The following is a 15000-nucleotide window of genomic DNA, read 5'->3' on the forward strand; positions in this document are numbered from 1 at the left end:
ACACACACACACACACACATACACACACACAGAGATACACACACACACACACACACACATACAGAGATACACACACACACACACACACACACACACACACACACACACACACACACACACACAGGAGAAAGGGACTATTTTCAGGTTAGGTCCCAGAGCCTGTTGGAGGACTTCACCTGTAGAGTCCAACAGAACAACATCAACCGTAAACAGCAGAGAGGAGATTCTGAGGTCCCCAAACTGAACTCTCCTCCCCCCCGGCTGCACCTTGAGACTCTGTCCATGAAGACCACAAACAGGATCAGAGACCAGGGACAGCCCTGATGGAGCCCAACACCCACTGAGACCAGGTCTGACTTACTGCAGAGAATGTGAACACAGATCTCACAGTGGTTGTATAGGGACCCAGTGGCTCGCAGCAGAGACCCTGGTACCCAAACTCCCACAACACCTCCCACAAGGTGCTCCAAGGGTCACGTAGAACCTTATGAACCTACTAGAACACTGCGCTCCCAGCTCATAGAACCTTATGAACCTACTAGAACACTGCGCTCCCAGCTCATAGAACCTTATGAACCTACTAGAACACTGTGCTCCCAGCATGCAGGTCTACTTGTGGTTCCTAGTATCTCTAAAAGTAGAACAGGAGGCAGAGCCTTCAGTTCTCAGGTTCCTCTCCTGTGGAACCAGATTGGTTCCGGGGGGCAGAACCCTCTCTATGTTTAAGAGTAGGCTTCAAACGTTCCTTTGTGATAAAGCTTCTAGTTGGGGTTCCAGCTCCTAGTTTATGCTGCTATAGGCTTAGACTGCCGGGAGACTCCCATGATGCACTGGGCTCCTCTCTCCTCCTCCCTCTCTCTCTCTATCCATCCATCTATCCTCTCTCCTCCTCCCTCTCTCTCTCTATCCATCCATCTATCCTCTCTCCTCCTCCCTCTCTCTCTCTCTATCCATCCATCTATCCTCTCTCCTCCTCCCTCTCTCTCTCTCTATCCATCCATCCATCCTCTCTCCTCCTCCCTCTCTCTCTCTATCCATCCATCTATCCTCTCTCCTCCTCCCTCTCTCTCTCTATCCATCCATCTATCCTCTCTCCTCCTCCCTCTCTCTCTCTATCCATCCATCTATCCTCTCTCCTCCTCCCTCTCTCTCTCTATCCATCCATCTATCCTCTCTCCTCCTCCCTCTCTCTCTCTCTATCCATCCATCTATCCTCTCTCCTCCTCCCTCTCTCTCTCTATCCATCCATCTATCCTCTCTCCTCCTCCCTCTCTCTCTCTCTCTATCCATCCATCTATCCTCTCTCCTCCTCCCTCTCTCTCTCTCTATCCATCCATCTATCCTCTCTCCTCCTCCCTCTCTCTCTCTATCCATCCATCTATCCTCTCTCCTCCTCCCTCTCTCTCTCTCTATCCATCCATCTATCCTCTCTCCTCCTCCCTCTCTCTCTCTATCCATCCATCTATCCTCTCTCCTCCTCCCTCTCTCTCTCTATCCATCCATCTATCCTCTCTCCTCCTCCCTCTCTCTCTCTCTATCCATCCATCCATCCTCTCTCCTCCTCCCTCTCTCTCTCTATCCATCCATCTATCCTCTCTCCTCCTCCCTCTCTCTCTCTATCCATCCATCTATCCTCTCTCCTCCTCCCTCTCTCTCTCTATCCATCCATCTATCCTCTCTCCTCCTCCCTCTCTCTCTCTATCCATCCATCTATCCTCTCTCCTCCTCCCTCTCTCTCTCTATCCATCCATCTATCCTCTCTCCTCCTCCCTCTCTCTCTCTCTATCCATCCATCTATCCTCTCTCCTCCTCCCTCTCTCTCTCTATCCATCCATCTATCCTCTCTCCTCCTCCCTCTCTCTCTCTCTCTATCCATCCATCTATCCTCTCTCCTCCTCCCTCTCTCTCTCTCTATCCATCCATCTATCCTCTCTCCTCCTCCCTCTCTCTCTCTCTATCCATCCATCTATCCTCTCCTCTCCTTCCTCTCTCTCCTCTCCTTCCTCTCTCTCCTCTCTCCTCCTCTTCCTCTCCTTCCTCTCCTTCCTCTCTCTCCTCTCCTTCTTCTCTCCTCTCCTTCCTCTCTCTCCTCCTCTTCCTCTCTCTCCTCTCTACTCCAACCGGTCCAGGCAGATGTTCTCCCACTCTGAGTCTGGTTCTGAGGGTTCCTGCTCTATGTGGAAAGAGCTGAGACACAGACAGGAAGTGATGGTCTAAACGAAGCTAGAACCTTCTTGACTGAACATGTCACATTTCCTTTTCTTCTGTCCCTCCAGGTCTCGCCCCGAGAAACCGTAACCCGGGCAACCGGCAACATGTTTAAACTATTAACATGATAGATCGTTAACTAACTTCATATAAAAGGAACACACACACACACACACACACACACACACACACACAGACACACACACACACACACACACACAGATACACACACACACACACACACACACACACACACACACACACACACTGATAGTAAGAGTAAAGGAACCTTGAACTCGACGGGGGGGTAGACGGAGGATTTCTCTTTGATGCGTCGCTGCCGTTCTCTCTCTCTCTCCCGCTCTTTGTATCCTCCTCTGACCTGCAGGAGGGAGCGACCTCCACCCAAAGCCCCCTCCACCTCCACGGAGAGGGACGCCACCTCCTGGAGACACACACACATGGTCACAGTAAGCACGCACATACACACACACACGATCAGAGTAAGCACACACACACACACACACACACACACACACACACACACTAACCTGCGAGGGTCTCAGCGAGGTGTAGATCGCCGTGTAAGGAACAGACTGAGTCTTCATGATACTCAGAACCTGACCGATGACCTCATCTGGAAATACACATGTTCAGTTACTGACTGGTTACTGACTGGTTACTGACTGGTTACTGGCTGACTGGTTACTGACTGGTTACTGACTGGTTACTGGCTGGCTGGTTATTGGCTGGCTGGTTATTGGCTGGCTGGTTATTGGCTGACTGGTTACTGGCTGGTTACTGGCTGACTGGTTATTGGTTGGCTGGTTATTGGCTGACTGGTTACTGGCTGGTTACTGGCTGACTGGTTACTGACTGGTTACTGGCTGACTGGTTACTGGCTGACTGGTTACTGGCTGACTGGTTACTGACTGGTTACTGGCTGACTGGTTACTGGCTGACTGGTTACTGGCTGACTGGTTATTGGCTGACTGGTTACTGGCTGGTTACTGGCTGACTGGTTACTGGCTGGCTGGTTATTGGCTGACTGGTTACTGGCTGGTTATTGGCTGGTTACTGGCTGGCTGGTTACTGGCTGACTGGTTACTGGCTGACTGGTTACTGGCTGGTTACTGGCTGGCTGGTTATTGGCTGACTGGTTACTGGCTGACTGGTTATTGGCTGGCTGATTATTGGCTGGTTATTGGCTGATTGATTATCCGCTGACTGGTTATTGGCTGGCTGGTTATTGGCTGATTGATTATCCGCTGACTGGTTATTGGTTGGCTGGTTATTGGCTGACTGGTTATTGGCTGGCTGGTTACTGGCTGGCTGGTTACTGGCTGACTGGTTACTGGCTGACTGGTTACTGGCTGACTGGTTACTGGCTGGCTGGTTACTGGCTGGTTACTGGCTGACTGGTTACTGACTGGTTACTGGCTGACTGGTTACTGGCTGGTTACTGGCTGACTGGTTACTGACTGGTTACTGGTTGACTGGTTACTGGCTGACTGGTTATTGGTTGGCTGGTTATTGGCTGACTGGTTACTGGCTGGTTACTGGCTGACTGGTTACTGGCTGGCTGGTTATTGGCTGACTGGTTACTGGCTGGTTATTGGCTGGTTACTGGCTGACTGGTTATTGGCTGACTGGTTACTGGCTGGTTATTGGCTGGTTACTGGCTGGCTGATTACTGGCTGACTGGTTACTGGCTGACTGGTTACTGGCTGGTTACTGGCTGGCTGGTTATTGGCTGACTGGTTACTGGCTGACTGGTTACTGGCTGACTGGTTACTGACTGGTTATTGGCTGGCTGATTATTGGCTGACTGGTTACTGGCTGGTTATTGGCTGATTGATTATCCGCTGACTGGTTACTGGCTGGCTGGTTATTGGCTGATTGATTATCCGCTGACTGGTTACTGGCTGGCTGGTTATTGGCTGATTGATTATCCGCTGACTGGTTACTGGCTGGCTGGTTATTGGCTGATTGATTATCCGCTGACTGGTTATTGGTTGGCTGGTTATTGGCTGACTGGTTATTGGCTGGCTGGTTACTGGCTGGCTGGTTACTGGCTGACTGGTTACTGGCTGGTTACTGGCTGACTGGTTACTGACTGGTTACTGGCTGACTGGTTACTGGTTGACTGGTTACTGGCTGGCTGGTTACTGGTTGACTGGTTACTGGCTGGCTGGTTACTGGCTGGTTACTGGTTGACTGGTTACTGGCTGGTTACTGGTTGACTGGTTACTGGCTGGCTGGTTACTGGCTGGTTACTGGTTGACTGGTTACTGGTTGACTGGTTACTGGTTGACTGATTACTGGCTGACTGGTTATTGGTTGACTGGTTACTGGCTGACTGGTTACTGGCTGGTTACTGGCTGACTGGTTACTGGCTGGTTACTGGCTGACTGGTTACTGGCTGACTGGTTACTGGCTGACTGGTTATTGGCTGGTTACTGGCTGACTGGTTATTGGCTGGTTACTGGCTGACTGGTTACTGGCTGACTGGTTACTGGCTGACTGGTTACTGGCTGACTGGTTACTGGCTGACTGGTTACTGGCTGACTGGTTATTGGCTGGTTACTGGCTGACTGGTTATTGGCTGGTTACTGGCTGACTGGTTACTGGCTGGTTATTGGCTGACTGGTTACTGGCTGACTGGTTACTGGCTGACTGGTTACTGGCTGGTTACTGGCTGACTGGTTATTGGCTGGTTTCTGGCTGACTGGTTACTGGCTGACTGGTTACTGGCTGACTGGTTACTGGCTGACTGGTTATTGGCTGGTTACTGGCTGACTGGTTATTGGCTGGTTACTGGCTGACTGGTTACTGGCTGACTGGTTATTGGCTGACTGGTTACTGGCTGACTGGTTACTGGCTGACTGGTTACTGGCTGACTGGTTATTGGCTGGTTACTGGCTGACTGGTTACTGGCTGACTGGTTATTGGCTGACTCACCGTTTCCACTCAGAATCTCTTTAGCTGACATCAGATCAGCCCTGAAACCACAGAAGAAGAAGAAGAGGGTTAAACTTCCTGTCATCAGTGTCAGGCCTGGGTTCTGATTGGTGGCTGTGGCTGGTGGGTGTAGGTGGTGGGTGTAGGTGGTATATGTGGTTGGTGGGTGTAGGTGGTATATGTGGCTGGTGGGTGTAGGTGGTATATGTAGTTGGTGGGTGTAGGTGGTATATGTGGCTGGTGGGTGTAGGTGGTATATGTAGTTGGTGGGTGTAGGTGGATGTAAGTGAGTGGAGGTGGTGGTGTAGTACTGACCGGTTTCATAGGGTTAGGATTAGGGTGTAGTTGGGTGTAGGTGGGTGGAGGCGGGTGTAGTACTGACCCAGTGCCGTAGGGTTAGGGTGTAGGTGGGTATAGGTGGATATAGTTGGGTGTAGGTGGGTGAGGTGGGTGTAGGTGGGTGTAGTTGGGTGGAGGCAGGTGTAGTACTGACCCAGTGCCGTAGGGTTAGGGTGTAGGTGGGTATAGTTGGGTGAGGTGGGTGTAGTTGGGTGTAGTTGGGTGGAGGCGGGTGGAGTACTGACCCGGTGCCGTAGGGCAGTCTGAACACCAGCAGGGTTAGGGTTAGGGTGGAGGTGGGTATAGGTGGGTATAGTAGGGTGTAGTTGGGTATAGGTGAGTGTAGGTGTAGTTGGGTGGAGGTGGGTCTAGGTGGGTATAGTTGGGTGTAGGTGGGTGTAGGTGGGTATAGGTGGGTGTAGTTGGGTATAGTTGAGTGGAGGTGGGTGGAGTTGGGTGGAGTACCTACCCCGTGCCATAGGGCAGTCTTAACACCAGCAGGGTTAGGGTTAAGGTTAGGGTCTAGGTGAGTATAGTTGGGTATAGTTGGGTGTAGTTGGGTGGAGGTGGGTGTAGTTGGGTGGAGTACTGACCCGGTGCCGTAGGGCAGTCTGAACACCAGCAGGGTTAGGGTTAGGGTGGAGGTGGGTATAGGTGGGTATAGTAGGGTGTAGTTGGGTATAGGTGAGTGTAGGTGTAGTTGGGTGGAGGTGGGTCTAGGTGGGTATAGTTGGGTGTAGGTGGGTGTAGTTGGGTATAGTTGGGTGTAGTTTGGTGGAGTACTGACCCTGTGCCGTAGGGCAGTCTGAACACCAGCAGGGTTAGGGTTAGGGTGTAGGTGGGTATAGGTGGGAGTAGTTGGGTATAGTTGGGTGGAGGTGGGTGGAGTTGGGTGGAGTACCTACCCCGTGCCATAGGGCAGTCTTAACACCAGCAGGGTTAGGGTTAAGGTTAGGGTCTAGGTGAGTATAGTTGGGTATAGTTGGGTGTAGTTGGGTGGAGGTGGGTGTAGTTGGGTGGAGTACTGACCCGGTGCCGTAGGGCAGTCTGAACACCAGCAGGGTTAGGGTTAAGGTTAGGGTCTAGATGGGTGTAGTTGCGTATAGTTGGGTGTAGGTGGGTATAGTTGGGTATAGTTGGGTGTAGGTGGGTATAGTTGGGTGTAGGTGGGTGTAGTTGGGTGGAGGTGGGTGGAGTACCTACCCCGTGCCGTAGGGAAGTCTGAACACCAGCAGGGTTAGGGTTAAGGTTAGGGTCTAGGTGGGTGTAGTTGGGTATAGTTGGGTGGAGGTGGGTGGAGGTGGGTGTAGTTGGGTGGAGTACTGACCCGGTGCCGTAGGGAAGTCTGAACACCAGCAGGGTTAGGGTTAAGGTTAGGGTCTAGGTGGGTGAAGTTGGGTGTAGGTGGGTGGAGGTGGGTGGAGTACCTACCCCGTGCCGTAGGGCAGTCTGAACACCAGCAGGGTTAGGGTTAAGGTTAGGGTCTAGGTGGGTGTAGTTGGGTATAGTTGGGTGTAGGTGGGTATAGTTGGGTGTAGTTGGGTGGAGGTGGGTATAGTTGGGTGGAGGTGGGTGTAGGTGGGTGTAGTTGGGTGGAGGTGGGTGTAGTTGGGTGGAGTACTGACCCGGTGCCGTAGGGCAGTCTGAACACCAGCAGGGTTAGGGTTAAGGTTAGGGTCTAGGTGGGTGTAGTTGGGTATAGTTGGGTGTAGGTGGGTATAGTTGGGTGTAGGTGGGTGTAGTTGGGTGGAGGTGGGTGTAGTTGGGTGGAGTACTGACCCGGTGCCGTAGGGCAGTCTGAACACCAGCAGGGTTAGGGTTAAGGTTAGGGTCTAGGTGGGTGTAGTTGGGTATAGTTGGGTGTAGGTGGGTATAGTTGGGTGTAGTTGGGTGGAGTACTGACCCGGTGCCGTAGGGCAGTCTGAACACCAGCAGGGTTAGGGTTAAGGTTAGGGTCTAGGTGGGTGTAGTTGGGTATAGTTGGGTGGAGGTGGGTATAGTTGGGTGTAGGTGGGTGGAGGTGGGTGGAGTACCTACCCCGTGCCGTAGGGCAGTCTGAACACCAGCAGGGTCGGGGACGACGCGTTCAGTCTCAGCTGGCTCAGAGTCTCAGGGTCCATGTACAGAGGGGACGTCTCCAATTGGTCCTGCAGCTGGCCAATCACAGCGTTGGAGGCCGGCCACGACACAGCAGGTAAAACCAGCGGGGACGATGACATCATAGCGCCCTGAGGGACAGGAAGTACCGTTACATACTGGGACGATGACATCAGAGCGCCCTGAGGGACAGGAAGTACCGTTACATACTGGGACGATGACATCAGAGCGCCCTGAGGGACAGGAAGTACCGTTATATACTGGGAGGACTGGGACGATGACATCAGAGCGCCCTGAGGGACAGGAAGTACCGTTACATACTGGGAGGACTGGGACGATGACATCAGAGCGCCCTGAGGGACAGGAAGTACCGTTATATACTGGGAGGACTGGGAGGACTGGGACGATGACATCAGAGCGCCCTGAGGGACAGGAAGTACCGTTACATACTGGGAGGACTGGGACGATGACATCAGAGCGCCCTGAGGGACAGGAAGTACCGTTACATACTGGGAGGACTGGGAGTGGGTCATTAGGGGTCAGGGTTAGGGTTAGGGTTCCTCTAACAGACCAGCGGGGGCAGGGTTCCACTAACAGACCAGCGGGGTCAGGGTTCCACTAACAGACCAGCGGGGTCAGGGTTCCACTAACAGACCAGCGGGGTCGGGGTTCCACTAACAGACCAGCGGGGTCGGGGTTCCACTAACAGACCAGCGGGGTTAGGGTTCCACTAACAGACCAGCGGGGTCGGGGTTCCGCTAACAGACCAGCGGGGTCGGGGTTCCAGTGTGAGAGTCTCACCTCCAGGTTGGGAAACACACTGTCCTGTTTGTTCCCAAAAGCTCCTCCATACATGGTGAAGTCCTCGATGCTCATCTGTGACACACACACACACACACACACACACACACACACACACCCAGAGAGAGAGAGACACACACACACACACACACACACACACACACAGACACACACACAGACACACACACCCAGAGAGAGAGACACACACACACATACACACACACACACACACACACACACAATCAGTTTAACAGGGTCAGAGACAGTGAGCAGTAACATGAAACTGATGGTAGGGTTAGGGTTCTAATGTTCTAATGTTCTAATGTTCTCACCTTATCCTGGAGGAACAGAACAACGTTTCTTGGTCCCACATTCAGAACGTTCTCCAGGTAAGAGGCCAGCTGCTGCTGTCCCACGATGTGACCGGCTGAGGGGGGGGGCTGGGTCTGCACCGGCATCCTAACCGTCAGATAACCGTTAAATAACCATCAGGTAACCGTTAAATAACCATCAAATAACCGTCAGGTAACCGTTAAATAACCATCAGGTAACCGTTAAATAACCATCAAATAACCGTCAGGTAACCGTTAAATAACCGTCAGATAACCGTTAAATAACAGTCAGGTAACCGTTAAATAACCGTCAGATAACCGTCAGGTAACCGTTAAATAACCGTCAGATAACCGTCAGGTAACCATCAAATAACCATCAGGTAACCGTTAAATAACCGTTAAATAACCATCAGATAACCGTTAAATAACCGTTAAATAACCGTCAGGTAACCGTTAAATAACCGTCAGGTAACCGTTATTTAGGGTTACGAACCGGTTAATATTATATTAATAATAGTTAGGTAATCACCATTATATTGGTATTATATTCTGACCTCTCTCTTATTTAACCGGTATTATATTAATAATAGTTATTATTATATATATATATACATATATATATAGGCTATATGTATATATATATATATATGTATATATATATATATATATATATATATATATATATATATATATATATATATATATAGATGTGTGTATATATATATATATATATATATATATATATATATACACACATCTATATAATATTATATTATATTCTGACCTCTCGCTGGTCCACAGCAGCAGCGGAACCTGCTCCTCGCACACAGCGGAGCTGATGGAGCTCAGCAGGCCGAGACAGAGCAGCAGAGAGAGACCGGGACTCAGGGAGCGGAGACCGGGGCTCGGGGAGCGGAGACCGGGGCTCATGGAGCGGAGACCGGGGCTCGGGGAGCGGAGACCGGGACTCAGGGAGCCGCGGAGGCCGGAGCGGAGAGACGCTGCTGCCGCCATCTTCTCTCTGACACTGTGATGTCACACTGATCATGTGACTGAGGATGAAAGAGACGCTGCTTTGCGGCGGAAGTGATGATCAATCAAGTCATCATCAATAACAGTGACGTGCACATTTATAAATATATAGTATCTTAAATTCAGCTGCACACTGACTCCTGTTTCTGTCTCATATCATTATTACACACAAAGGTTCATTTTAGGACAACCAAGAATTTTTATTTTCCATCTCAATTCTACAATTCCTACTCATTCAATACCAATCACAGTCAGTGTGTGCATCTAACTGTTACTTGTAGATGAAGTCCATCCACCTGTAAAAGTCCTGCTTATCTTATTTTAGTTTTAAAAGTCTCTCCGCTGTTGTAGCCGGTTTACTGAGAACCAGCTGGAATAACTTTGTCAGGACCGGTCTGCATCGGATCCTTCTGGTCCAGTGGATTTACATTAATTCCTCACTGATGAGGATCCAGTCCGATGAGATGAGATCAGCCTTGAGTCGAACAAAGTCAAAGAACCCGGCATCAAAATGATCAAACCTTCATTTCCTCTCATCTCTGACTGGCCGCTGACTATCACCAGGTTGAGGTTTGTCTTGGTGGCCAAGAGCGTGGGTTTACCCAGGCAACCTGGTGCTGCTAACCCGGTCTACAGTGAACCTGGTGCTGCTAACCCGGTCTACAGTGAGCCTGGTGCTGCTAACCCGGTCTACAGTGAACCTGGTGCTGCTAACCCGGTCTACAGTGAACCTGGTGTTGCTAACCCGGTCTACAGTGAACCTGGTGCTGCTAACCCGGTCTACAGTGAACCTGGTGCTGCTAACCCGGTCTACAGTGAACCTGGTGTTGCTAACCCGGTCTACAGTGAGCCTGGTGCTGCTAACCCGGTCTTCAGTGAACCTGGTGCTGCTAACCCGGTCTACAGTGAACCTGGTGCTGCTAACCCGGTCTACAGTGAACCTGGTGCTGCTAACCCGGTCTTCAGTGAACCTGGTGCTGCTAACCCGGTCTACAGTGAACCTGGTGCTGCTAACCCGGTCTACTGATAAATAAAGGCCGACAAAAACAGTTGAGGGACATTTCCTCTAACCCTAACCCTAACCCCCAACCCCTTAACCCCTAACCCCCAACCCCTTAACCCCTAACCCCCTAACCCTAACCCTCTCTAAAGAGTGCATCGGTTTAAATGTCCTCAGATGCCACCGCTCATATCCAGCAGCGATCATTTGGGTGTCATTATCCAGCTGACTGGATCAGAGCTCCATATTGTCATCGCTTCACAGCATCGTCCGGGAGGTGGAGGTGCTTCGTGGACTTGCTCAAAAATGTCCCTCAACTGTTTTTGTCTGCCTTTATTTATCAGTAGACCGGGTTAGCAGCACCAGGTTCACTGTAGACCGGGTTAGCAGCACCAGGTTCACTGTAGACCGGGTTAGCAGCACCAGGTTCACTGAAGACCGGGTTAGCAGCACCAGGTTCACTGTAGACCGGGTTAGCAACACCAGGTTCACTGTATGTGTGTAACGGTGGGTTAACATTAGCCTGGGTAAACCCACGCTCTTGGCCACCAAGACAAACCTCAACCTGGTGATAGTCAGACCCTACCTCAACCTGGTGTTAGTCAGACCCTACCTCAACCTGGTGTTAGTCAGACCCTACCTCAACCTGGTGTTAGTGAGACCCTACCTCAACCTGGTGATAGTCAGACCCTACCTCAACCTGGTGTTAGTCAGACCCTACCTCAACCTGGTGATAGTCAGACCCTACCTCAACCTGGTGTTAGTCAGACCCTACCTCAACCTGGTGTTAGTCAGACCCTACCTCAACCTGGTGTTAGTCAGACCCTACTTCAACCTGGTGATAGTCAGACCCTACCTCAACCTGGTGATAGTCAGACTCTACTTCAACCTGGTGTTAGTCAGACCCTACCTCAACCTGGTGATAGTCAGACCCTACCTCAACCTGGTGATAGTCAGACTCTACTTCAACCTGGTGATAGTCAGACCCTGCCTCAACCCGGTGTTAGTCAGACCCTACCTCAACCTGGTGTTAGTCAGACCCTACCTCAACCTGGTGTTAGTCAGACCCTACCTCAACCTGGAGTTAGTCAGACCCTACCTCAACCTGGTGTTAGTCAGACCCTACCTCAACCTGGTGATAGTCAGACCCTACCTCAACCTGGTGATAGTCAGACTCTACTTCAACCTGGAGTTAGTCAGACCCTACCTCAACCTGGTGTTAGTCAGACCCTACCTCAACCTGGTGTTAGTCAGACCCTACCTCAACCCGGTGTTAGTCAGACCCTACCTCAACCTGGTGTTAGTCAGACCCTACCTCAACCTGGTGTTAGTCAGACCCTACCTCAGCCTGGTGTTAGTCAGACCCTACCTCAACCTGGTGATAGTCAGACCCTACCTCAACCTGGTGATAGTCAGACCCTGCCTCAACCTGGTGATAGTCAGACCCTGCCTCAACCTGGTGTTAGTCAGACCCTACCTCAACCCGGTGTTAGTCAGACCCTACCTCAACCTGGTGATAGTCAGACCCTACTTCAACCTGGAGTTAGTCAGACACTACCTCAACCTGGTGTTAGTCAGACCCTACCTCAACCTGGAGTTAGTCAGACCCTGCCTCAGCCTGGAGTTAGTCAGACCCTACCTCAACCTGGTGATAGTCAGACCCTACCTCAACCTGGTGATAGTCAGACCCTACCTCAACCTGGAGTTAGTCAGACCCTGCCTCAGCCTGGAGTTAGTCAGACCCTACCTCAACCTGGTGTTAGTCGGACCCTACCTCAACCTGGTGTTAGTCAGACCCTACCTCAACCTGGTGTTAGTCAGACCCTACCTCAACCTGGTGATAGTCAGCTGATCGGTTCACAGCTGATCAATATCCTCTGAGCGGGAAACATCGGGCCAAACAATACAAAAGTCAAAAACTTTATTGGCATTTACAGTCAGGCATGGCTCCTTCCTTAACAAAGCCATTCATCAATAAAAGATCCATAAAATCCCTACGAGCTGAGAGAAGATTTGAATGCACAGATGAAGAAGAGGAAGAGGAGGAGGAAGAGGAAGAGAAGCAGGAAGAGGAGGAGGAAGAGGAAGAGAAGCAGGAAGAGGAAGAGGAGGAGGAAGAGAAGCAGGAAGAGGAGGAGGAAGAGGAAGAGGAAGAGAAGCAGGAAGAGGAGGAGGAAGAGGAAGAGAAGGAGGAAGAGGAGGAGGAGGAAGAGGAGGGCACAGAGTGAATGAAAGAAACAGCAATGATTCAATTAAAGAAATAATATGATCAATCATTTAATTAGAGATCAATAAGAACTACAGTATAAGACTGTAGGGTCAGAGTTACTATGCTATATACTATACTACAGATTAACCCTACAGGGTTACTGTAGGGTTACTATACTACAGATTAAACCTGCAGGGTTACTGTAGGGTTACTATACTACAGATTGACCCTGCAGGGTTAATCTGTAGTATAGTATAGTAACCCTACATTAACCCTGCAGGGTTAATATACTATATACTATAGTACATAGGTACACTGCAGGGTTAATGTGTAGTTTTCGGGTTGATGGGTTAGGGTTAATATGTAGTATAGTAACCCTAACCCTATATTAGGGTTAATCTGTAGTATAGTATATAGTATAGTAACCCTACAGAAACCCAGCAGGGTTAATCTGTAGTATAGTATATAGTATAGTAACCCTACCCTAACCCTACATTAGGGTAGTATAGTATATAGTATAGTAACCCTACCGTAACCCTGCAGGGTTAATCTGTAGTTTTTTCGGGTTGATGCAACCTGATCAATAAATGTGACGTTGAACGATCGATTGATCTGATTGGTCTTCAGATATTAAACGACAAACTGTTGCTATGGAAACAGTCCAGGTGTGTGATGAGACGTGAACTTCCTGTGTTGGCACTGATGCGTTTCCATGGATACCGGCTGAGATGATGACCCATCATGCACCTGTGCTCCTGGACCAGAACCAGACTCAATAAAACCAGAGCCACAAAAACGGATTAGGGTGCAGGTCTGGTGGAGGTTTGGTGGAGGTCTGGTAGAGGTCTGGTGGAGGTCTGGTGGTGGTCTGGTGCAGGTCTGGTGGTGGTCTGGTGGAGGTCTGGTGGAGGGCTGGTGGAGGTCTGGTGGTGGTCTGGTGCAGGTCTGGTGGTGGTCTGGTGGAGGTCTGGTGGAGGGCTGGTGGAGGTCTGGTGGAGGTCTGGTGGTGGTCTGGTGCAGGTCTGGTGGAGGTCTGGTGGAGGTCTGGTGCAGGTCTGGTGGTGGTCTGGTGGAGGGCTAGTGGAGGTCTGGTGGTGGTCTGGTGGTGGTCTGGTGCAGGTCTGGTGGTGGTCTGGTGGAGGTCTGGTGGAGGGCTGGTGGAGGTCTGGTGGTGGTCTGGTGCAGGTCTGGTGGAGGTCTGGTGGAGGTCTGGTGCAGGTCTGGTGGTTCCAGTCTCAGGCAGAAGGGGGACGGCTGCGGTTCAAGATGTGGTCTGGATCTGCTGGTGGAGGACTTCAGCCTGAACCTTCAGACTCTGGAACTCGTCCTGGATGAAGTCGGTCAGAGTCTTCCTCATCTCCAGCTGCAACCAGATCAACCAACCGGATCACTTCTATCAGTCGGTCACATGATCGGTCACACGATCGGTCACACGATCGGTCACATGATCGGTCTCATGATCGGTCACACGATCGGTCTCATGATCGGTCTCATGATCGGTCACACGATCGGTCACACGATCGGTCTCATGGTCGGTCTCACGGTCGGTCACACGATCGGTCTCATGGTCGGTCACATGATCGGTCACACGGTCGGTCACATGATCGGTCACACGATCGGTCACACGGTCGGTCACATGATCGGTCTCATGATCGGTCACACGATCGGTCACACGGTCGGTCACATGATCGGTCACACGGTCGGTCACACGGTCGGTCACATGGTCGGTCTCATGGTCGGTCACACGATCGGTCACACGGTCGGTCTCATGGTCGGTCACATGGTCGGTCACATGGTCGGTCTCATGGTCGGTCACACGATCGGTCACATGGTCGGTCTCATGGTCGGTCACATGATCGGTCTCATGATCGGTCACACGGTCGGTCACACGGTCGGTCACACGGTCGGTCACACGGTCGGTCACACGATCGGTCACATGATCGGTCACACGATCGGTCACACGGTCGGTCACACGATCGGTCTCATGATCGGTCACACGGTCGGTCACACGGTCGGTCACA

General features: G+C 51.1%; 2 protein-coding genes across 2 annotated transcripts in view; both read right to left on the reverse strand.

The window, feature by feature from the left end:
• atp6ap1a (ATPase H+ transporting accessory protein 1a) overlaps positions 1-9774 on the reverse strand; it is a 12573-nt gene extending 2799 nt beyond the window's left edge. Inside the window, exons 1-7 of the mRNA XM_053317078.1 lie at positions 9523-9774; positions 8739-8865; positions 8407-8481; positions 7546-7736; positions 5170-5210; positions 2760-2845; positions 2498-2653 (exon numbers count right to left, since the gene is read on the reverse strand). Of these exons, the coding sequence (XP_053173053.1) occupies positions 2498-2653; positions 2760-2845; positions 5170-5210; positions 7546-7736; positions 8407-8481; positions 8739-8865; positions 9523-9752 (906 nt within the window). The 5' untranslated portion in view covers positions 9753-9774. The remainder of the gene's footprint in view (positions 1-2497; positions 2654-2759; positions 2846-5169; positions 5211-7545; positions 7737-8406; positions 8482-8738; positions 8866-9522) is intronic.
• A 4079-nt stretch (positions 9775-13853) lies between these two features.
• tafazzin (tafazzin, phospholipid-lysophospholipid transacylase) overlaps positions 13854-15000 on the reverse strand; it is a 20372-nt gene continuing 19225 nt past the window's right edge. The window contains 1 exon segment of the mRNA XM_053318131.1: positions 13854-14342. Within this exon segment, the coding sequence (XP_053174106.1) occupies positions 14241-14342 (102 nt within the window). The 3' untranslated portion in view covers positions 13854-14240.

This window comes from Scomber japonicus, chromosome 4 (assembly GCF_027409825.1).
Source record: "Scomber japonicus isolate fScoJap1 chromosome 4, fScoJap1.pri, whole genome shotgun sequence".
Taxonomy (NCBI): domain Eukaryota; kingdom Metazoa; phylum Chordata; class Actinopteri; order Scombriformes; family Scombridae; genus Scomber; species Scomber japonicus.